The 23,199-nt window shown below is 47.5% G+C and overlaps 1 protein-coding gene across 1 annotated transcript; it reads right to left on the bottom strand.

The window, feature by feature from the left end:
• On the bottom strand, positions 7,579-22,084 carry LOC8058071 (protein ARABIDILLO 1). Its single transcript, XM_002467438.2, has 12 exons — positions 20,386-22,084; positions 20,140-20,298; positions 19,974-20,054; positions 19,747-19,878; positions 18,572-18,699; positions 18,359-18,446; positions 17,677-17,771; positions 16,406-16,469; positions 15,470-15,645; positions 9,063-9,284; positions 8,815-8,899; positions 7,579-8,196 (listed from the first exon to the last, which is right to left on the bottom strand). The coding sequence occupies exons 1-12, from the start codon at positions 21,742-21,744 to the stop codon at positions 8,020-8,022; spliced, it is 2,766 nt and encodes a 921-aa protein (XP_002467483.1). The 5' UTR covers positions 21,745-22,084; the 3' UTR covers positions 7,579-8,019.

Raw genomic sequence — 23,199 nt, forward strand, 5'->3', positions numbered from 1 at the left:
ACGAGATTGAGACAAAAACTCTAGTTTGATGTGCATGTGTGAATGCACTGACACATCATGTGATGCACTCTCATACTCTTTACTTGTGGAGCCCACATCTATCCCTCTCTCTCGCGCACATGCGCACGCACACACACACACACGAAAACCATTACCTCTCTCACCCTTTATCTTGGACCATCGAGCAAAAATAGCCTTATCTTCCTCCCTCGTCCCCCCCATGTCCTCTCAAATTTGGTAGAATGGAAACTTTGAGAGGTTGATTGTCTTCTCCATCACCATCAAGGTGTCATGGTCGCTCTCTCTATATATGGCAAAAGGGTAGAGAAGGTGGGTGGTGATAGCATATCCACCGCCACTACCATTGAGTAGGTAAGTGTTGACAGTGGATAGCGTCAACATTTTATAGTGCAATAAACATGAGAAATGATCAATATACATGAAAATAGAGAAGTCTAGGTTTTATTTGACAAATTCCATGAGTTTTGGTGATTTCATATTTTTAGCAGGGTTATTCTAGAAAAGAGGGAACGAGGGTTGAATTGCATAAAAAATACAAAACTTTTAACCGTGACAAAAAGTACTTCTTCGGACTTAGGAAGACACCAGAGCGAAGTAGGGCTCCGGAGCCTTTTGGAGGCCACCGACCGACGTCAGGCCCCTCTGTCGACCGGTACCCCATGTGGGCCCCACCTGTCAGCTTCCAGACACTTCCTCCACCGACTTTAAGGATCAATCTTAGCCCTACATCAAGCCAGTTTGATCCAATGATTCACATGTATCCCACCGGACTATATATATGGAGCCTGACCCCATCCCTGAGGCTCCCATCAAGTCTTTTGGAGATCAAGCCATCTAGAGCCAGAAACCCTAGTTCCTTAGAGTTTCTCTAGTTTATAGTGATAGCCTAGTTAAACTAGATCTAGAGGGAGTCAACTAGCTTGGATTCCCGATGTTGTCAAGAGCATGGAGATTTGGTACTAGTCTTGTGCTCTCCTCTCTCATTGTAATATTCATCATTGTGTGTTTATTATCGTGTTATGGCAACATTAATCTTCATCTTATTTAGGATCTTGATTGCAATGTTCATTGTTCACAAATGATTATATATCTAGCATAGTTACTTTATTATTATCGAGTTCTTGCATATGCTCGTATAGAATTTATCCTAAGGATCCTTGGGTAGATGATTTGCATTATGTAGGCGTGGTGTTTAGATATATTGCATATCTGTGAGTGCTCCTTGATGTGTCGAGATGTATGATAGATCGCAAAGGTGACTTTTACAGCTTCATTGAGTCCTTTGTAGTTCATCCTCCGCACATAGGTTTATGTAGAGCGTGGTCGCAATGGGGGTGACAGTTGCGTCTTAATATCCTCCTTAGTTGATATGCTCCTTATGTTTGAATAATGACATAGTAGTAATGTTAGCAATATTGTTAGATGTAATTTCACTTTGCACTAATTAGAGTATTCATTGACATGTGACTAAAGAACTACACTAGGAATTCTCTCTCTAGTAGCTAGAATGCTCTGAGTGAATCTATTACTTATATTGATGACTGATCATTACTTATCATATATATCTTTATCATGTGACTTATCCCTGTTATGAGTAGAGTACATGATATTGGTCTTATCTCTCATTTGTCATACATATATAGTTATTAATACTATAGATTTCCTGTTTAGCTAGACATTCCCAGTGGTATAAATATAAATCGATAACCTAGTAATACTCTAGGTAAAATGTTACAATGGTATAATTATATGTCCGCTTGTAGAACCAGTTTTATTTTTATATTCATTCTTATTATTTCTGCCTAGTCACATAAAATGATAGATTACTTTATAGTGCCAATATACATCTCTAGCTATATAATTAGGGATGACAATCTAGTTCAAAGCTTAGGGGTGTAGGTATGTGACCGGTGACTAGTATGCTAAATGCAAGTTAATTTATTACTATGCATTTACTGTTGTTATTTTAATAACATTAGTACAGTAAGACATCATTGCCCTCTCCTCCTTCCCCTTCTTTTAATTCCTTTCCTTTTTCTTCTTCTTTTCTCTCTTTCCCTTTTAGACCTAATCAAGGGGAAACTTGGCGACAATGGTGGCATTTTCCAATACCATTAGGGTGGCCATAGCGCATCAACATTCGCTACCATCAGTGGTAGATTTAGACACGAGGCAAAGAAGGGGCCAATTAGCCTTAGATGTTGCTACAAGATTTGGATCTGCCCACTACACATAAGCCACCAGCAGCTGCAAGATCCTAGCCTCTTAGCGGTTTAGGTCTTTATGGGAAATGGCTAGGTACTAGCGAAATATTAGAAATTTACTACTGCCAGTCTGGTGCGTACCAAAGATGAACAAGAGAAGCGGAGGAGGCAAGGAGCGAGTGATACCAAGATATGTTGTTGTTTGCCTATGGTGGAGGTGGTTCAATGGGGCTAGGACTTTTTTGGCTTCTTAATTAGATAGTATCAAGCTCATATTTTATGAGGATTATTAATTTCCTTAGGATGAACCTAGGCCACAACTCCCTCTGCCTCCCCTATCCCCCAAGTCACCAAGAAAGAGTTGCCATCTCCATCTCCTTACCCTCCTTTTCCTTCATTTCCTTTTCCTCCCTTATCTTTCGCTTTTAGATATGTGAAGGGTCGAGATGGCGGACTAGAGGGGGGGTGAATAGTCCTTTCTTAAACTTAACGCGTCGGCTAACCGAAACAAATGCGGAATTAAAACTATCGATCTAGCCAAGACTACACCCCTCTATCTAAGTTCTCTAGCACCTTGAAAAGATCCTAAACAAGCAAGCAAGATGCTACCTTAGCATGAGCTCACCTAACCAATTCTAGGAGCAAAGTCACACAAACCTATGCCACTAGTACTTTGCAAACCAGAGAGCTCCTACACAACTAGTAAGCAAAAGCACAAAGCTCCTAAGCTCACTAGCAAAGCTCAATAACAAGGCAACCAATGCCAAATTAAAGAGCGCAAGTTACTTAGCTACACAAACTAAGCAAAGTGACTAACAAGGTTACACAAACCAAATTAGTCACGCAAGGGAACTACTTCTAGCTACACAAGCAAGAAGGTAACTAGAAAGCTACACAAGCTAACTAATTACAAGAGCAACTACACAAGCACAAGTATATGAAAGTAAGAACAAGCTTGTGTTAGAGACTTGCAAACCAACGGGAAGAACAATGTTGACATGATAATTTTCTCCCGAGGTTCACTTGGTTGCCACCAAGCTACGTCCCCGTTGAGACAAGCTCCAAGGTTGCCGCCGGTCCTCTTGCTAGTGGTGACCCGCAAGTCACACTCTCCCACGTGGAGTGCTTACCACAAGCTCTAGCACTTGACCCGGCCGTACCACTTGTCGCTCTTCACGTCTCGCTCAACTAGAGTTTCTCTTCGCGATCCCCGCGGGGTGAGCACCATACCCCTCACAATCTCTTCTCCGGAGCACCGCACAATCTCCTTGCGTGCTTCGACGAAGTCACAAGCCACCAAGCCGTCTAGGAGGTGGCAACCTCCAAGAGTAACAAGCACCACCGGCTTGCAACACGAACACCTAGTGCCACTCTATGCAATCTCTCAATGCAACGCACTAGAATCACTCACTCGCTATTGATTCGCACTCTTGCAAGCACAAGTGAGTTAGAGGCTTTCCTAGCACTTCCCAAGCATGGACACTAAGTTCCAAGGGTGCTCAGCGCCAGCCAAGGCCGGCCACCACTTCTATTTATAGCCCTAAGGGCTAAACTAGCCGTTGCCCCTTCACTGGGCAAAACACGAGGGCACCGGACGCTCACAGGGAGCCACCGGACGCTCAACCCCCAGCGTCCGGTGCTCAGGCGTCAGCCACGTGTCACTAGCCGTTTGAACTCAACCGTTGCCGCCAACGGCTACTGCGCACGCGCGCCTGCACAGCACCACCAGGCGCTCTACTGCGTCACACCGGACGCGTCCGGTGCACACCGGACCCATACGTAGAGAGCTCCGCAAACTCGCAGGGTCACCGGACGTGAGCCACCGGACGCACCCTGAGCGTCCGGTGCTCACCGGACTCATGCGCAGAGTGGGTCACCAAAACGCCCGCACACCGGACGCTGAGCACCGGACTCACTCCAGTGCGTCCGGTGCACTCTGGACACCTGCGCCGCAGACTGACACCACACCGAACGCTCTGGACCAGCGTCCGGTGCTGCCAACACCAGCGTCCGGTGAGTGTTTCTCAGCGAAAAACACTCCCGCGACTTCTCCGAATTTCCCACCGGCGCAATAGAAAATATGCACTTAATTTTCCCAAAGGAACCCAAACCCCTCTCAACCCTAGGAACTCCACCTCCTTTGCAAACGTGCTAACACCAACAAGTGTCCACCACCAAAGTGCAAGTGTGTTAGCATTTTCACAAACATTTTCCCAAAGGAGTTAACCTCTCAACTTGCCACGCCACTCGATCCTAACACATATGCAAAGTTAGATCGCTCAAGTGGCACTAGATGACCGATATGTAAACAAGTTTGCCCCTCTTGATAGTACGGCCATCTATCCTAAATCCGGTCATAAACTTCTCTACACACCTATGACCGGTGAAATGGAAATGCCCTAGGTTATACCTTTGCCTTGTGCTTTCCATTCCATCTCCTCCATTGTTGATGCAACAAATGCACCAACCAATCACAAAATGATATGATCCACTTCATATCATCACGTGACTGTATCGGTTCATCGATCTTGACCTCACTTGCTCTTCACCGTTGCCTCGGTCCATCGGCGCCAAGTCTTGCTCAAGCTTCACCGTCACACGCGGTCCCTCGCTTCAAAGCCTCCGACTTGCCCTTCACTCTTGCAACCGGTCCATCAAGCCAAGCCTCATCTTGATCTTCTCCACCTTGGTCACATGACTCCATGTCATGTCTCATATGCAATGAGCTCCTTCATCATCACATAATCACCTGTGGACTAATCTCCTGTGTATCTCACATAAACACTATTAGTCCACCTAAGTTGTCACTCAATTACCAAAACCAAACAAGGACCTTTCAATATGGCAAAGGGGAAACTTTGCAACGGTGGAGACCTATAAGTAATGGTGAGTGTCTGAGACCCAAGAGAGGAGGGTGAATTGGGTCTCTAAAACCTTATTCAAGTGTTCTGTTTGATTTGCACTAGAGAAACAATAAAGTAGCTAGCAAGATATGCACCTACGTTTTTGCTAGTGTGCTCTACTTATTCAAACCCACTAAGGGTTTTTAACTTAGAGCCAATCATACCAATTATCCAATGATAATATAAGAAAGATAAAGGTCACATGAGGTAATTAAAGGATCGAGCAAGTAGAAACTCCTACGATGTGATGTATGTGTTGCTAAAATGCACTTCTAGTCCATGTTAGAGCTCGATCACTATGTTGGGCATGACACAAAGGCTCTCACTAAAGTGACACAAGTAACTAAGACTCGTCACTTGGCACCCATCGATCCTAGTTACCTTGGTGTCATCCACTATGTGCTTCTCTACCAAGGAAGGAGTCTCCTCATCCTCTACACACTAAGTTTGTCGTGCTCCACACCAAGCTCAGAGGATTGACGTCGCTATCAAAGAACCACAAAGGCTCAAAATGCTCCGCCTCACAAAAATTACATGAGCACAAAGCCCAAGCTCACAAGCTAAACCATATTCTCTATGCTAAATAAGGTACAATCCCAACATTGGATTTAAACAATAAGCTCTCATACGGTGGATAGAGTGATCCTAGGCTTGTAGTAGCTTTAGCATGCTCTAATAATTCCCTATACACACACACACACACAGAGAGAGAGAGAGAGCTCATCCACCTCAAATAGTTGTTAGCAAAAGGCTAGTGTGTTCACTATTTTCCAACTACCGGACTATCTAGCGTGTTATAGCCATTGAATTACCGTTGTTCTAGTCCTGCGCTGATTGTCTGGTGCCCTCTTTTTAATTGGACCATCTGATCCATTGATCTCCACGATTTTCACAAAGACCCTAGCTTATGTGGCTTATTCGCCTCAATTGTCTTTTTTTCCTTAATTGTCCCGCACTCAATACTTCATTAGCAGACCGTTTGCGCAAAGTCTAACACGCGAACATCACATGATGGCGTGACGGTGCGACCGCATCTCCCTCTTCCTCTCCCACGTGACCGTGATCATGCCCTCACCGGAGGAGGCGCTAGGGTTCCAACGAGCCATCTTCTTCTTTTCCAACTTTGGCGGGCTTAGAAGGGGCCGACCAGGGGAAGGCAAGTCGGCCATGTGGTTAGGGGCCCTGGCGCCAGCGAAGGCGACTAGGGCAGGGAGGGGGCACCATGGCCGCATAACTCGCCGCAATGGGAGGAGGGGAAGAAGGCGGTGCCACGACCGTGCTAGGGTTTCGTTGAAGCTCTGCGGTCATGTGGCGGGCTGCGGGGGGCGTCAAGGGACGGGGGCGGGCGGTGGGCTGCGCCACCGGCGGCAAGGGAGGAGGTGGGGTAGGGGAGGAAAGATGGGCAGTGCTGGGAAGAAGAAGATCATTGTTGGGGGTCACGCTCGCCATCCACGTGATGAGTCGCACGTTAACAATGTCCGACCGTTTGGGTGTTGGCCGAGCATACCTCCCGATTATCTCATGCTCTCATCTTTCATAAAAGGTGCGTACCATTCTGTGCTTGGACTTTTCGCTATTCTTTTTATTTCTTCTTAGTTCCTTATAGAAATTTTGCACCACTTGTTTCCTTTGTCTAGGACTATCCAAACTTACATATCTTAGCAAATAAGTTAATCCTGCACACATATTAATTAATGCTATCATTTGGTTGTCATTATATTTACAAAATAACTAAGACGGCTAGAGGCCCATATTCCTCAGAAGATATTCACCTCCACTAGCATTCCACTACCGCCCAAGAGATAATCCATGAGAGATCAAATCTAAGCGGGTGGTGGGTTTGCAATGATAAAATTTAACAGACACTATGCATTTTCATTTTATTTGATAATTAGTGTCTAATTATAAACTAATTAGGGTTGTCTTGCAAATTATCCTCTAACTGTTGTTTTAATTTTACAAATAATATATATTTAGTACCTCATACATATTTCCAAATATTTGATGTGATAAATGAAAAAAAAAATCAAGCCTGACCAAACAGGCCTCATTTTTATTTGATTTTCTACTTTGGCTTTTCTAATGAACTTTCTGATGTTTTTTTTGTTTTATCTTAAATCCTTTTTGTGAAGTTTTATTTATTTTAAAATAAAGATATTTTGAAAAAAAGTTTTGTAAAAAGATCTCGCTTTTTATTTTAAAAATGGAGATTTAAGAACCTTTTCTAAAACCTAAAAAATGTAGAAAGGCTTCCATAAAATTTCTAAGATGTTCAGTGAAAATTCTCCAAGTATTTTTTTTCTAAAAACATCACTGAAAAGTTTGGCATTTTTTTTTTTGAAAAAAAAAGGGTGGCTATTGTATCATGCTCAATTAGCTTACTGATGATGTTCATGTTGACCAAATCAAACCCTTGTTTCATTGTGCTAAACATCACCTCGATCTATAAATGCAAAGAATGAATCATGGAGAGGAAATACATAACAGTACATTTATAAAGTTACATGTATGCTGGGAGGAATACCCCAATTTCTACATGACGCCGCCACACACCTCAACAATAACAAACAAGTAATAAATATCCATAAGTTCTATATGCCAGTTTATAATTCTCATCGACGCTATTTTTTTTACTTGTACACACAAATGATCTCTAGAAAATTCAACTCAACCTTAAACGTCCGATACGGGAAGAGCTGCCACTTATGTTTAGTCACTTCACAGTTGTGAGTTATACCTTCGCTGGAGTTCCTTCAGTCACTGTCTGCACGGACCAAAACTGTTGTGATGTAAAAAGGCCCCGAAAGCCAAACTGGTACATTCTGCATTGGCCAAGCAGCCCATCGATGCAGAGGCCTTAGTTTGTTGGAGGATGCACCTATGCTGGGTGTTCATGTTGACGTCCCTGACTGATGGTGCTCCAAGTTCCTGAGGACAATCCTGGCAAAAATTTTGGCTTCAATAGAAGCTGTTGTCGCTGCCGCCGCTGCACGCAACACTCGACCTGCTCCTGCTTCCTGCAAGAGACCTGCGTGATGCACCGCATGCCGACCTCCTGGGATTGTGAACTGCAGTATTTCAAACTTCTCATCAGATTAGATGGCAATGGAAGATACACATAGTTACAAAATGAAGTCTTCGTTGTGTGCACACAAGTATATAGGAGAAAGGGATAAGACATACGACAATGAGCAGTTAGATACAGTAATTTTCAAGCCAAGCATAGAAATGGGTAATCAATCTTTGGAATGAGCCAAATGAAACAAAAGCATAATAACTGACAAAACAAGGAGCTGACAAATTGACAGTTTCGTACCATGAAAAGGAAGAAAAAACAGGGAAAAGCTGTAGAAGCTGTGATTAGTCATCATGCTTCCCATTTGAGAATACTCTTCAGGATGCACATAAGATGCGCATAAAGTAGAGGTAGTGAAGCAAAAATACTCTTTGCTCCATATCCGCTACCCCCATTTTAAATTTAGCTTAGTTACAGACTCGTGTGTTTTATAGTACTATACAAGATGCTGAGACAGATGAAAGAAAGAGATAACAATATCAATGTCAACAAAGCAGCCAAAACTGCTCTTGTAATGGACAATATGGCCCATGTCTCAAACAATAATGACTCTAGATAGAGCTACAAGATAAACAGCATTATCAGTTGAGAAGGGATAAAGGAAACAAACCTGAAGAAGGGCAAAGGCAGCACAAGCACGCAGAATTGGTGAAGGATTCCGAAGCATGGCAACAAATCTACCAATCTCAGATCGACTGGCGAAAGTAAGCATCATATTAGTACTATGTTGCTCTAACTACATATCATGACAAAAGATGAAAATAAGATGCATGGAACAAATATGAATCCTCCAAAAGGAACTTCATATGCTCTGAGTAAGAACTTCATAAAGGCTCAAAACTAAATGTAGAGCCAAACCTGCATCTCAGGTGCCCAGCTTCGTGTATAAACACTGCTTCAGCAACATGAGACAGCGCTGCCGGGGCTGATGAGGCAGCAGCCATAGAGAACATTTGTGGATCTGAGAAAGTAAGCACAAAGGTTTCTATATGCTTAAATGCTATTCTTCTAGCTCCCTCAACATTAACACTCTTGGAACTGCTATCCGAGGATGCTCCAACCAAAGCAACTTCATCCATTCTGTCAGTTCAAAAATTTCAGATTTAGGCATCTGATGATCATATCTCATTAGGAAAATCTTGTACAAAGTACCAGATGCTTCATAAACGCCCTACAACACAATTTTTCAGTGAACAAACACTACGTGTATAGTTCACTTGAGTTGTTACAAAGGAAATGGGAAATTATTTGATAAAACAATGTACAACTAAGAATAATTTTTTTCTCGAACACGCAGGAGAGCTGCATATCTTTCTATTAAGAAGTACAACTAAGAATAATACTACTTCTGATGAAAGATACCATCAGTAACATCTATATAAATTTGTCAAGTGCCAAAAATACATTCTACCTTATGGCTTATATAATTTATGGCATGCTTGGATCTCCTAGAGATTATTAGAATATGGATTCTCAATAGTAACTGTAGAATTTGGATTCTGGATTAAAAATAAAAAGGTACGTTTGGATCCCTGGATTATAGACAGAGATTATAGATGGTTGAAGGTGCTTCACACCTATTATCTGTAAATAGTATGGTGGTGGTGGTTAGCTGGATCTGGTGGTTCGATAAGAATCACCCCCTGGAATCCAAATGTTTGGGTCTCATTCTCATAATTTTTAGGAGATCCAACAGGCCCTTAATGTGAGTGTGTTGAAGCTAGCAACGCTCCATGTCATGTGGTTTATAGAACAATTCTAACAACCAACATTCCAGTTTGACTTGCCATTTATGGAAACCGCAGCACCACACATCCAGACAAAACCAAAGTAGTTCCTACATCTATATGAATGCACATCTTCTTATTAGGAAATGACTCATTAGGAAGGCTAGCATTAGGAAAGGATCCATCAGTATTAGGAAATGACCCATTAGGAAGGTTAGCATTAGGAAAGCATCCATCAGGATCATGTATTTTAGGATAGTGATTAACCATAGCCTAGTTGCCTCTATTGTCACCCCACCCCCCCCCCCCGCACACACACACACTGTGGGTGTGTGGTGTGATTCCTATACTTCTCTACATGGTATCACGAGTCTGGGCCTAGGTCCATTTGCCCCACCCCCTCCTCCCGCTGCTGCGCCACCACCCTGGTCGCGCCTTTCTCTCCGTCTCCCACCCCCAGCATTGGTCCTTGCCAAGCCGCCACCATGAGCACTGCTCCCCTTTCCAGCGACTCCTCTGCTGCCCTCACCAACTCAGCCTCAGCCTTGGCACCGGCTGTCTTCTCCATCCCCCCTTATGCTACCATCTCAGTCAAATCCCATGTGCTGATCACCCTCGAACTGAAGCGCCCAACTTCACTCGCTGGTCGTCCTCCTTCCTCTCCCTCTGCGGCAAATTCAGCCTTCTCCTGCACGTCGATGGCACACAGGAGGCACGCCCTACCGATGCGGCCTGGGCTGCTGCTAACTCCTGTGTCCGCAATTGGCTCCTCAGCACCGTCGGAGACGACGTCCTCGATCTCGCCAAGGCCCCGGATCAGACCGCCCGTCAGCTGTGGACAGCGATCTCCAGCATCTTCCAGGCGAACAAGGCCTCTCGCGCCGTCTTCCTGAGTCACGAATTCCATTCGATGACTCAGGGTGACCTCTCCATTGACGCCTACTGCCAGAAGATGAAGACCACAGTCGATGCCCTGCATGACGTCAGCCACACCGTTATTGAATCGCAGCTCGTCCTCAACCTGCTGCGTGGCCTCAAACCCCAATTTTCCAGCACCGCCGACAACATCGCAGATTCCACTCCGTTGCCCAACTTCACCACAGCCCGCGAAAAGCTCATCCTCAAGGAGCTTCGCCTTGCCAACAAGGGCCAGGTCACCTCCCAGACCGCCCTCCTCGCAGGCTCTTCATGCAGCTCCGCCTGCCATGCATCCATGGGCAGTCAGGGTGCCTCTGGCAGCAGCGGCCGGCCAGGCAATACTGGCAGCAACCATGGCACCCGCCCCGGCAATGACAGCAGCGGCGGCGGCAGCTATCACAATCGGCAAAAGGGTCGTGGCGGTCGTGGTGGTTCGTCCCAGGGAGGCAGCCACGGTCCTCCCCAGCCAGCTGGCCCATGGGTCTGCTTCTCCCCTTGGGGTGGCTACCAACAGCAGTGGCGCCCCCACAGCGGCCCTGACGTCCTGGGCACCCCTCCGCAGGCCCACACTGCCTTCGCCGCAGCACAGTACTCCGATGGCGCCCTTCCTCCTCAGCCACAGCCAGGCGCTGGTCCCTGGAATCAGGCCAGGCTTGTGGCTGCCCTGAACCAACTATCATTCCAGGGCTCAAACCCCTGGGTCCTCGACAAGGACGCGTCTACACACGTCACCCTCGGATGGTATACTCCTCTCCTGCCTCCCTCACTATGATTCCTTCATTACTGTTGGTAATGGCAGTAACATTTCTATTTCCTGTGGTGGCACTTCTACCTTGTCGGCAGCCAACACTACCTTCCACCTTAACAATGTCCTTGATGCTCCTGCTCTAGTGCGCAATCTTCTTTCTGTCCGCCAATTCACTCATGACAATTCATGCTCCATTGAATTTGACACTTTGGGTTTTTCTGTCAAGGACCTGCAGATGGGACGCGTGATTCTTCGCTGCAATAGTGGCGAGGATCTCTACACCATCACCCCCACACCGCCCACCTGCAGCCTCGCCACCTCCGCCACGCTCTGGCATCATCGTCTTGGTCACCCGGGTCCTTCCACCCTCGCCACCCTACAGAACATATCATGTAATAAGCAGCCGCAGTCTTTATGTCATGCTTGTCAACTTGGCAAACACACCCGGCTCCCATTCAGTAGCTCTACTTCTGTCACTACCTCTATCGTTGAGTTACTTCACTGTGATGTATGGACATCCCCTGTTTTGAGCACTTCAGGATTCAAATATTATCTTGTGATGCTTGATGATCTATCATTTTTGTTGGACTTTTCCATTACGCCACAAATCTGAGTTCATCGCCATCTTGTTGCGTTCATCGCTTTGCTCGTACGCAATTCAGCATCACCCCCAAAGCATTTCAGGCTGATAATGGCACCGAGTTCCTCAACCGGGCCACTACTGACTTCCTCTCCAGCCACGGCATCAGCTTGCGCCTCTCGTGCCCCTACACCTCCCAATGAAACTGTAAAGCTGAACGCATACTTCGCACCATCAACAACACCATCCGCACTTTGCTGCTCCAGACTCCACGCCTCCATGCCACCACCATACTGGGCTGAAGCCTTCGCTGCTGCCACATATCTACTCAACCGGCACCCCTCTGCTTCTGTACAGCATGCCATCCCCTACCAACTACTCCATCAGCAGCTCCTGGATTATTCCTCCCTTCGTGTGTTCGGTTGCCTCTGCTATCCAAATCTCAGTGCCACAACATCCCACAAACTCTCCCCTCGATCCACCCCGTGCTTGTTCCTCGGCTACCCTTCTTCCCACAAAGGGTACCTCCGTGCTGCAACTCGGCGTGTCATAGTGCCATGTCATGTTGTGTTCGACGAGACTGTGTTCCCCTTTGCTGCAACTCCGTCGGCGGCCTCCATGCCGTCATCACTGGACTTCTTGATGCAAGGACTTTCTCCACCAGCAGACACTCCGCCTCCTGCTGCTGTTGAGTGCTCGTCTGCGCCTCTTCCCAGCAGCAAGGCTGTACTGCTATATTACCAAGACCTGGCGATCATCTATGCTGGCACGGTGCAGCTTCCAGATGGGTCCCAGGCTTCAGCACAGCCTGCTCCACGTCCGGGCGGGACTGGTCGCTTTGGGGCCACTATCAGCGGCGTCCACGACCACCAGCGCCTCCTGTGCGCCCCCAGTGCCCCCGGCGGCAACCCCAGCATCCCCTGCGGCGTCCTCAACACCGCCTGCTGCGCCTCCACCACCTTCGCGCCCGGTGACACGACTGCAGACCGGCAGCTGGTGTCCGGTCGACCGCTACGGCTTTTCCCCCTCAACGGCGTCCCCGATTCTGACCAACTATCGCAGCGCCCTTGCCGACCCCAACTGGTGGGCTGCAATGTCAGCGGAATACGATGCTCTCCTCACCAACAGCACTTGGCGCCTCGTACCTTGGCCCCCTGGCGCTAATATTGTCACCAGCAAGTGGCTGTTCGAACACAAGTTCCACTCCGACGGTACAAGGCGCGCTGGGTTGTCCGCAGCTTCTCCCAGCAGGCTGGTGTCGACTACGACGACACCTTCAGCCCGGTTGTCAAACCGGCGACAATCCGCACCGTCCTCATCATCGCCGCCTCACGCTCTTGGCCCATTCATCAGCTGGGCGTGAAGAACACCTTCCTCCATGGGAATCTCGAGGAGACGGTCTACTGCCAGTAGTCATCTGGCTTCGTCAACCCGGCCACCCCCGACTACGTTTGCTTGACTCAAGCAGGTGCCCCGGGCTTGGAACCAGCGATTTGCTAGCTACATCCGCACCATCGGCTTTGCTCCCTCCCAAGTCTGACGCCTCCCTCTTTGTGTACAAAGAGGGACAAAGAGGGCGCTCGCATCGCCTACCTGCTCCTCTACGTCGACGACATTATCCTCATGGCGTCATCTCCTGAGCTGCTCCAGCACGTCATGGCTCGCCTCCACTCGGAGTTCGCCATGACAGATCTTGGCGACCTACATCACTTCCTCGGGATTGCTGTGACACAGGATCACTCCGGTCTTTTCCTGTCCCAACACTAGTACGTTGTCGCCCTCTTCCAGCGGGCTGGCATGTCCAAGTGCCACCCCACTACCACACTGGACGATGCATGGACCAAGTTGTCCACCACTGACGGTGCCCCGGTGGCTGACCCCTCCAAGTACCGGAGCCTCGCCAGCGCCCTTCAGTACCTCACACTGACGCAGACAGACTTGGCCTTTGCTGTTCAGCAGGTCTTCTTGTTCATGCATGACCCGCGTGAGCCGCATATGGCGCTGATCAAGCGTATCCTACGCTATGTGAAGGGCACGCCCTCCACCAGCTCTCCGCTAGCCTCCACTTGGGCACCAGCCCTGTCGACCAGATCACTGCCTACTCCAGTGCTGACTAGGCAGGCTGCCCGGACACCCACCACTCCACCTCTGGCTTTTGCGTCTTCCTCGGTGACAATCTGGTGTCTTGGTCATCCAAACGCCAGACCACAGTCTCCCGCTCCAGCGTGGAGGCTGAATACCAGGCTGTTGCACAGGTTGTCACCGAATGCTGCTGGGTGCGGCAACTTCTTCAGGAACTTTACATCTCAGTTCCCTTGGCTACAGTGGTCTACGGCGACAACATTAGCGCCATCTACATGACTGCTAATCCTGTCCACCCCCGTCGCACCAAGCACATCGAGATCGACATCCACTTCATTTGTGAGGTGGTGCCCTGGGGCAGATTCACGTCCTCCACGTTCCTTCGGCTCACCAATTTGCAGCTATCATGACCAAGGGTCTTCCTATGCAGCTGTTCACAGACTTTCGGTCCAGCCTCTGCGTTCGTGATCCTCCTACCGCTTTGACTGCGAGCGGGTATTAGGAAATGACTCATTAGGAAGGCTAGCATTAGGAAAGGATCCATCAGTATTAGGAAATGATCCATTAGGAAGGCTAGCATTAGGAAAGGATCCATCAGGATCATGTATTTTAGGATAGTGATTTACCATAGCCTAGTTGCCTCTATTGTATTGTGACTGTGGCTATACATATCCAGCACCCCCCCCCCCCCAACACACACACACACACATTGGGGGTGTGGTGTGATTCCTATACTTCTCTACACTTCTGCAAGGCTGCAGGGCATGAACCTTGCAAATAACATTTAGACTTGCTAACCTTGAACTCTAAAGATTCAATGATCAGCAGCAAAATATAAAAGCCAGCTTACAAGTTACAAACACAACCTCTAGCAGTCTAGCAATATATGATCAAAGAAATAGAACATGGTAAAGGTCTAACAGATGGCTCCTCTGAATGTTAACACAGAAATCCTCCAAACTTGAAATGAACTTGATGAACACTATTTCATAAGCAAATTCATCATCTTAACCCTAGAAACATGATATGGATCCCATTCTACAAGTAGTAATAAATCAATAGAACATACAGAATTTTGAAGCCTAAACCAACAACAAAACTTGAAGTGACAGCTGCTTGTAGGCCTTGCTCAACTAAAAACTAAAAAACAGATTCTAATATAAAATGGCCAACACGTGAAGCAATCAAGAAAAAATAGTAAAAATGGTACCTTCCGTCAAACATATATGCTAGTGCTAGTGCAGACATGAAGCGTGCCATCTTGGACCCTGATGATGAGCAAATTTTTACAAGAACAGGCACCCCACCTTCTTCGACTATGCGGAGAGCATTACCATAATAAAAAGCAAGATTCCATAGTGCCCCTGCAGCTGTCTCGTGAACATCCTGTGGAACCAGGGAGTCATTGTCTAAGCAACAAACATATTTTTGTTTCCAATTTTCCAAGGCAGAAGTACTAAGTATGAAAACTTTCTATTATAGACTATAATATCACTTAAAAACTGCAAAAGTCCGAGCAAAAGTTACCAAAATAAATTGATGGCAATGATTAAATAGTCTACTTGACTTAAAACCAGACAGTAAAACTAAAAATAAATGGCACATGTGTGTCATGCCAACCTTTTAATTTTCCAAGCATTTAAGACATGAGAGAACAATGTGTTCATACAAATAAAACTATGTCACAACGGTCAATGGTTTCTAAAGTCAGCAAATCTGAGGTCACTTGAAATAAAATACACCAAAGAAATTCAACACATTATTGAACAGTCTTTGCACATATCCATATCCATATCAAGAAGAATGAATCAAGAGCTTGCACATTTCAAAGGTACAACACTACCACGTGATTAACTTGAAAAAAAAACAGAACATTAGGTAGACCATAAGCTGCCATGGTGCAGTCAAATGGATTAGAACCTGGGTACAGGCTTTTTCAGCCACATATGTAATGTTTTGTACATCTGGGCATTACTAACTAGGATACAGGGAAATCTCATGGCAATATTATGTATTGCCAACAGAAGGCTTTTATCCTTTAAGTAAAAATCAAAACAATACAAAATTCTTCAGTAACTGAACATCTCCATACATGAACAGAAATTTGTCAAATTTGTTGACTGCATAAAGTGCAAACAGAACTTACTTCAACCTCTGAGCGTGCCAATGTGAGCAAAGGTGCAACCCCACCACCCTGCCCAATTGCAATGCTAACCAATGCAAAGAAAAAAATGAAGTTATCAACAATGTGGAAATCAAATATGACTACAAGAATGGCACAAAGAAGTTTCAAAAGGTTAAAGAATCAGGCGCCTCTGAAATGGAACAATAAACATTAATTTTCTGTTCATGTACTTCCTTTCATTAGGTGACCCTATGCTACCACCATACATTACCCTATGTGGGATGGGTTGGACCTGACCCAGATTTTTGGTTTGGGTTAGACCCATCTCGCCTTTGGTTGATAGGGATTGGTCTGACCCGGTTCCTTGTTTGGTTTGAAGGCAAATAGGGATGAGATAGCTGACGTGTGGGGCCCGTCTGGCAGCCTATCCTCCTCTTCTTCTTCATTGTGCGCTCAGCCGCTCACGCAGCCCCGCGCCTCGCAGCGTCAAAAAAAATATGCCAGATCCCGCGCCACCCCACAAGGCCCCACGCCACCGCGCCGCCAGGACCTCGTGCGTGGCTCCTCTGCTACTCCAACACGCGGCCACCGCCGCTGCTCCAATGCACCTCGCGGCCGCGGACGTCGCTCCTCTGCGCCCACGCGGCCCACCGCCATCATCCAAGTGCCACACGACCGCCATTCTGCTCGTCTAGACGCCGTTCCCGCTCGCCTGCACCGCCATGGCTGAGGGCGGAGCTCACCCTGCGCTGCCATGGCCAGGGGGCGGAGCTCGCCCCGCTGTGCGCTGCCCGGTCTGCTGCTCCTCTGCGCTCTCCATCTGGGTCAAGCTGATCCGGCCATTTTGGTGGTACCAAACCAACCCGCATCTAGTGCGGATATTCTCTACTGGGTTGGACCCAGGTTTGGTGACATCCGATCCAAACACCCCAGAATCTGGGTTGAACCTGCTCCAACCATTTGGCCCCTCCATCCAAACACATGCTACTTCATCAACAAAGGTTAATTAGAAACTTTCACGAAATTTTAAACTGAACTACCATATGTTGTCAGCAAAAGGGTATATTGTAAGGGTATCATGGAACACAACATAATAATAATAATAGGCTCAAGTAGTCAAGTGCACTTCATCAGCAACGCAGCCTCGCTTATAGTGAAGGAGACAAAATTAAACTCAGAGGATTCTTTCATTTAGCACATAAGAATCAATTATACGAATGTGGTAAACTGACAATGCCTTTTACACTGAAGTGTAAATACAACTGAAGGAACATGTTATCATTTGAAGTTACCTATTAGCTTCTGAAACAGATAATCCCCATAATGCACCAGCAGCTCTCTCCTGAAGGCCTTCTGAAGCATTCAAACATTGTTGCACTAGAGCAACCTAAGAAACAGAAGTCATTGTCTGAAAAGGGGAACTATATATCTTCTATTCTATTAAAGTGAGATTGAGAATATATGGAAGGGCTGGGATAGAAGAGTTCCTAGAAATATTTTGGCATCCTAGCAGTATTATCAATTACTTTCTCTTGTTTCCACAGGCTTAGTGTCTTTGACATCATACCTCACCATAAAATTCAAGATAACTCTTCTACAAAGATTGCAACCAAATAACTTTAGCATAATTTAACTGTTACATTAAGGCAGCATCATTCTGCATCACTACAAAGTATATAAGTACAAGCCTCTTCAGAGAGATGTCTTCTATTCAAATGTACCAGTTTGAAGCTCTTCAGCAAGTTACGTGTCGAAGAAGGAATAGGATAGGGATTTGAGTCTCTTTTCTTTGTTCCATGTTTTTTACTCTGATTGGTGAAGCATAGTCTAAGTACTATGGGTCTGTTGTAATTGGCCATACTCATTCACTTGTGAATGTTGGAGGCCGGAATATTATATTCCTTTTTTCTAGAAAAACAGCTAATAGACACCAAAGGCATGAGGTGCAGAGGATGTGGGAGCAAAAGAGCTTACCAAAGCTTCAACACCACCCACTGCAGCAATGGCTTCACGGTTTCTGTCATCAAATGACAGGTTCCACAAAGCACCAGCAGCTTCTTGTCTAATTTGGTACATAAAAGTTGTGAATTACTAATGTAGATTCGTGTGAACCATTCAGGCAGAATGCATGCATTAAGACCTGAAGGTCATGCAAGTTGGAGCATATCAAAACAGTTATATGTATACCTTACACCCTCGTTTTGAGAACCTGTTAGTTGCACTAGTGCCTCCAGAGCCCCTGCTTCCTGACCTACAGCAGCATTGTTGTCGTTGTTGTCCCCATGTGCAGCTAAGTTAGCCAGACCTCTTGCAGCCTGCAAATATAAGTAGCCTTAGAAACTAACAAAACAGCAAAAATATCACTGTTCAAGTTTAAATGCCACAAAGTGGCCAGCCATATCCTTTTTATACAGCCATTTAGCCCGAATAAATGGCAGTAATAGGTGACCGGCTATTTAGCATTTAGGTGAAAACTTAAAAATAGAGATGGTGAACATTAAAAAGACAAAGAGTTATGCTGGGAGCTTCAAAAACATCATTGGAGTGGCTTGAAAGCAAATTAAAAAGGTCTAAACCAAACATTGAAGCTAGAAACATTAGACTAACCCAAATCCTAGTCAGCAAGCCTATGTATCAGTAACACAATAAGGGTACGGCCATACGGCAATATACGATTTTGAAGAATAACACTATGGTAATATAGAGAAAGCACCGGTGTATCGAAGTGTCTGATACAGTATGGTTGGGTTAGTGAAGTATCGATAATACAGCAGCAAACTACAACTTAAGTACTGCAGGTTACAAGAGTTTCATTCTCCTGATGAGAACACGAGTCATAAATATGGATATGCAATGAAGGGAAATACACAAGCTTGTAGACAGTATACTAAGTAAGAAAATGTATGGTAAACCTTCACAAATCCTGATAAATACATTATATAGACCAATTTGAGACCTATGGCATACCAAAATTTCTATAGACAAGCAACAAGCCATTGACAAGTGTCAAGGCATACACTTATGAAACGTTGGAAATGATAACTCACAAGTTTTTGCTACTGCTTTGCGTTTAATGAGACATCTATCGCACGGGCAGTTTATTTCTTATATGGTACAGCAAAGTTTGATACCTAAGCAATATGATGCAGATGGTACATGTAACATGTCCAGATGCATAGGTATGTAGCTATGAAGGACGAACTCAAGATGAGAGCTTGCATGCTCCTTGTCGTGCTTGGCATTTATCACATTATGTTGGTTTCATGGAGCTCATATAACTAGTAGTACCGGAACACCAATAATAAATGAATACTGGTTGCTTACAGGAAAAAAAAGCATGAAGGTGCCAATGTGCTGTTTACCTGTTCTAGGACACCATCAAGTTTACATGATCGAGCAAGTGTAACCAAAGCATGGACACCACCAGCCTTTGCAACTTCCAAGCTACACTTGTCATCAGCAGCCAGGTTTGCAAGCGCGCCAGCAGCACGTTCCTAAAGAAAAACAAATAGCAACATATATAGACTAATTGGTCCAGATGCTTAATTAAATTGGAAATATGAGAAATTGAAAATTAAAGGCTTCATACAAGAACTCCATCAGTTCCAGCAGGCCAACGAAATATTAGATCGACCAGGGCCTTGATACCACCAGATACTGCAATAGCCGCCTGAAGAAGTGCAACCAATGATTATTACAAAAATTACCCCAATATAAGAAGTTATACAAGGAATCAGCATCCAAAGAATAACAACCTTATGGTCCTCGCCTACAGAGAGATTCCAAAGGCCACCAGCAGCCTCTTCAGCAACAAGCCTATTCATCGACTTGGCTAAATTAGTGAGTATTGTAATGCCGCCTTCCTCTGCAACTGCCTTGGCAACCTTGGTATTCACTGACAAGTTGGCAATAGCCTGAATGGCGACATTAACTAATGTGAGAAGATGGTAAATGCAAGCAAGAACACTAAAAACTAAGGGCAGATAGAAACAATTTATTACTTTTGCTGCTTCAGATTGTGCGCTCTCCCTAGAGCACCTTGCAAGGTCCAGCAACATTCGGATGCCCCCATTCTGCATCACCGCCTCCGACCTTGCAGGATCCACATTTGCACTCTCGTCATCCATAACTACAAACGTAGCAAGTGCAGTAGCTGCCCGCTCCTGCACATCCTCCTGCAAACTCTTCAATAGTCTAAGCAGCAGTGCAGTGCCCTTCTGTAGCCAGAAACTATCCATGCCTTGTGGGTTGGACTCTGCAATTCGGAGAAGTGACTGTGACAGGATCCACTCGAGCCATGTCATTGTATCACCAGCTATCTTGTCTTTGTGACTCCAGCTACATTGATTGAAAACCTCGTGCGCTTTCACATCCACAACTGGAAACATGGTCTCAAAAGTTTTGAAGTCGCTGTTGATTGTTAGCACGACCTTGCCCTTAGAGTTACTAAATACAGCAGGATTGTGAAGCTGTTCCTCCTCAACAGAAATGCAGTTCAGCGTGCATATAAGCTTGAGGGTTTTGGCATGGGAAATGAGGCGTGAAACAGCACTTGGCGGAACATCAGTGCGGGAGACGTCAAGGGCAATAAGGGAGGGAAGCTGGGTCCAGGAGGTGGATGCAGTAGCCCATTTCAGGCTCCGGCATCCTGCTACAGAGAGGAACCGGAGAGAGTGGATACCAGCAAGGGCGGCCTCATCCACGGTGCCGCAATCGAGGAAAGCCACGTCCTCGAGGAGGGGGCAGCAGCGGGCGAGCGCTCCGACGGCATCTGCGTCAGCTTCACGGAGACCCGAGAGGCGAAGGCGGCGGAGTTGCGAGCAACAAAGAGCGACGTGGCGGAGGGCATCGCTGGAGATGTGCTCGAGAGGATCGGGCCCGATCTGGAGGCTCTGGAGGTCCTCGTGCCGCGCGGCGAGGACAGCGAGCGTAGCATCTGTGAGGCCGCGGCAGCCATCGGCCACCACCTCGCGGAGACCACGCGCGCGGAGGCCCGGGACGGCCTCTGCCGCCTCGTGGCCCCGCAGGCGTAGCCGACGCAGGCTCCCGCACCGCGAGGCAAGCGACGACGCCACCTCCCGGTCGTAGCGGTGCGCGCGGAGGTCGAGCGTGCTCCACAGGCAGGGTGACGAGCCCAGCGCTCGCCAAGCCCGGCACGCTGACGCCATGTTGGCGCGGTCGCGGTAGTTCAGCCGCGCGAAGAGCTGCAGCACCGTGTCGTCCGGCAGCGCCCTCCAGTCAACCTCCACCGCCGCCGCATCCTCCTCGCCTTCCGGCCCCGCCGAAACAACACGCGACGCGCCCCTCACCCCTCTACCCTCCCGTTCCCTGCACGTCCGCCGCCGCACCCGGCGCGTCATCCCGAACGCCCAAACCCAAACCCTAGCTCCGCCACCCCACGCCGGCCACTCCACGCCACCACACACGCACCAAACACCCAAATCCCCAAATCGGCAGGTAGTTATCCAGCTCCCGCCGCGAGATCGACAGGCCACCACCCTCCCGCCGCGTTATCGGGCGGGGGCAGGGGGCAGCTGCACCGATCCGGGGATTTCCAGCTCGCCGCCGCGACGCGACGCGAGCCGAGGATGCCGGTGGCCTCGATCCGTTCCGCGGGCCGGTGGATCCGACCGGGTCTGCGTGCTTCCGTCCCCTTTCCTCACCTCCTGCTAAGAGGTGGAAGATCAGGCGGAGGTGGAAGCGGAGTCGGACATTATATATGGCGTATGCGTATACGCTGCTGCGTATGCGTATTCCGAGCTCCCGTCCAGATACGCCCGTCGGGGGAGAGTGTGTACGGAGGCACCAAAGCAAACCAACTCCCGAGTTGCGAAGAGAGGCTCCGGCGGGCAGTTTGGGAAATGGGAAATGGGGATTGGGATTGGCATAGGAAAACAAGGGCGCTGCAGCTCTTCTTTCCCTCCTCTTCCGGTTATGGCGTCCCCGCCCCTCTCTAATCTTGTCGCTACCATCGCCGCTAGGGTCTCTAAACCACTCGACCTCTTTTTTATCATCGGGTCGGCCTGCCTCCCCCGGTCGGACCTTCTATGCCCACCGGAGTTGGAGATGGAGGTCGCTAGAACCCTAGTGTAGCCATCTTCTTTATCTCCGGTGTGGGCGCGGACGCAGTCGAGCATGAACGCGGGAGCGAGAGGGGGACACGTGGAAGGGAGCCATGCCATCACGCGATGTCGGACGGGTCACGTAATAGAGTTTCTGGTTTGGATAATGGGAAATTAAGAGGGAAATAGATACTACCAAATTTAGCTTATTTGTAATGCTACTACTAAGTCATCTGTCCGCGTCAGACGTATCCCTAACTCGACCAAGTGCACACACGTGCAGCGCTTCGCTTTCTCCACCCGCTCCCATCTATGTCGCTCCCTCCCCCCACTCTGCTTTCTTCTCTGAGCGCTCCGCTAACTCGTTCTTCTCGTGTCGCTCTCCGCACTCACTTTCTTCTCTACATCGCTCTCCTACTCGCTGGTTCCGCCATAGCCGGGACAAAAAGGCACCGCGCCCGCGTGTCCATGAGCTCGCAGTGTGCCTCGCGCTACCTGTGCTCCCTTCCCCCTCCTTCCCTCGCGCCACCGCACCCTCTACGCATCCCCCACTATCCCTATGACCTGGCTCCACACACACCACGGGAGACGAGGACGATGGTGGCGGCTTCGACGGGGTAGGTCGTCAAGGAATCTAGATCTGAGGGCTTTTTATCCTCCTCTGGATCTGATCTAAGCTCTCCTGCCTCCTCCTTTGGATGTAGCCCTTCTCCTCCTCCTTGTTCTCCTCCTTCCCCCCTCGGGATCTAAGGG

Source organism: Sorghum bicolor, chromosome 1, assembly GCF_000003195.3.
Source record: "Sorghum bicolor cultivar BTx623 chromosome 1, Sorghum_bicolor_NCBIv3, whole genome shotgun sequence".
NCBI lineage: Eukaryota > Viridiplantae > Streptophyta > Magnoliopsida > Poales > Poaceae > Sorghum > Sorghum bicolor.

What these genes read in the sequence shown, in the direction of transcription:
- LOC8058071 (XM_002467438.2), bottom strand. Translation starts at nt 21,744, where the DNA reads ATGACGCGCCGGGTGCGGCGGCGGACGTGCAGGGAACGGGAGGGTAGA. An exon ending in CTGTAGGCGAGGACCATAAG is followed by an intron (nt 20,055 to 20,139) that starts GTTGTTATTCTT and finishes GCACTTCTTCAG; the next exon opens with GCGGCTATTGCAGTATCTGG. An exon ending in GCATATATGTTTGACGGAAG is followed by an intron (nt 9,285 to 15,469) that starts GTACCATTTTTA and finishes TTGAACTGACAG; the next exon opens with AATGGATGAAGTTGCTTTGG.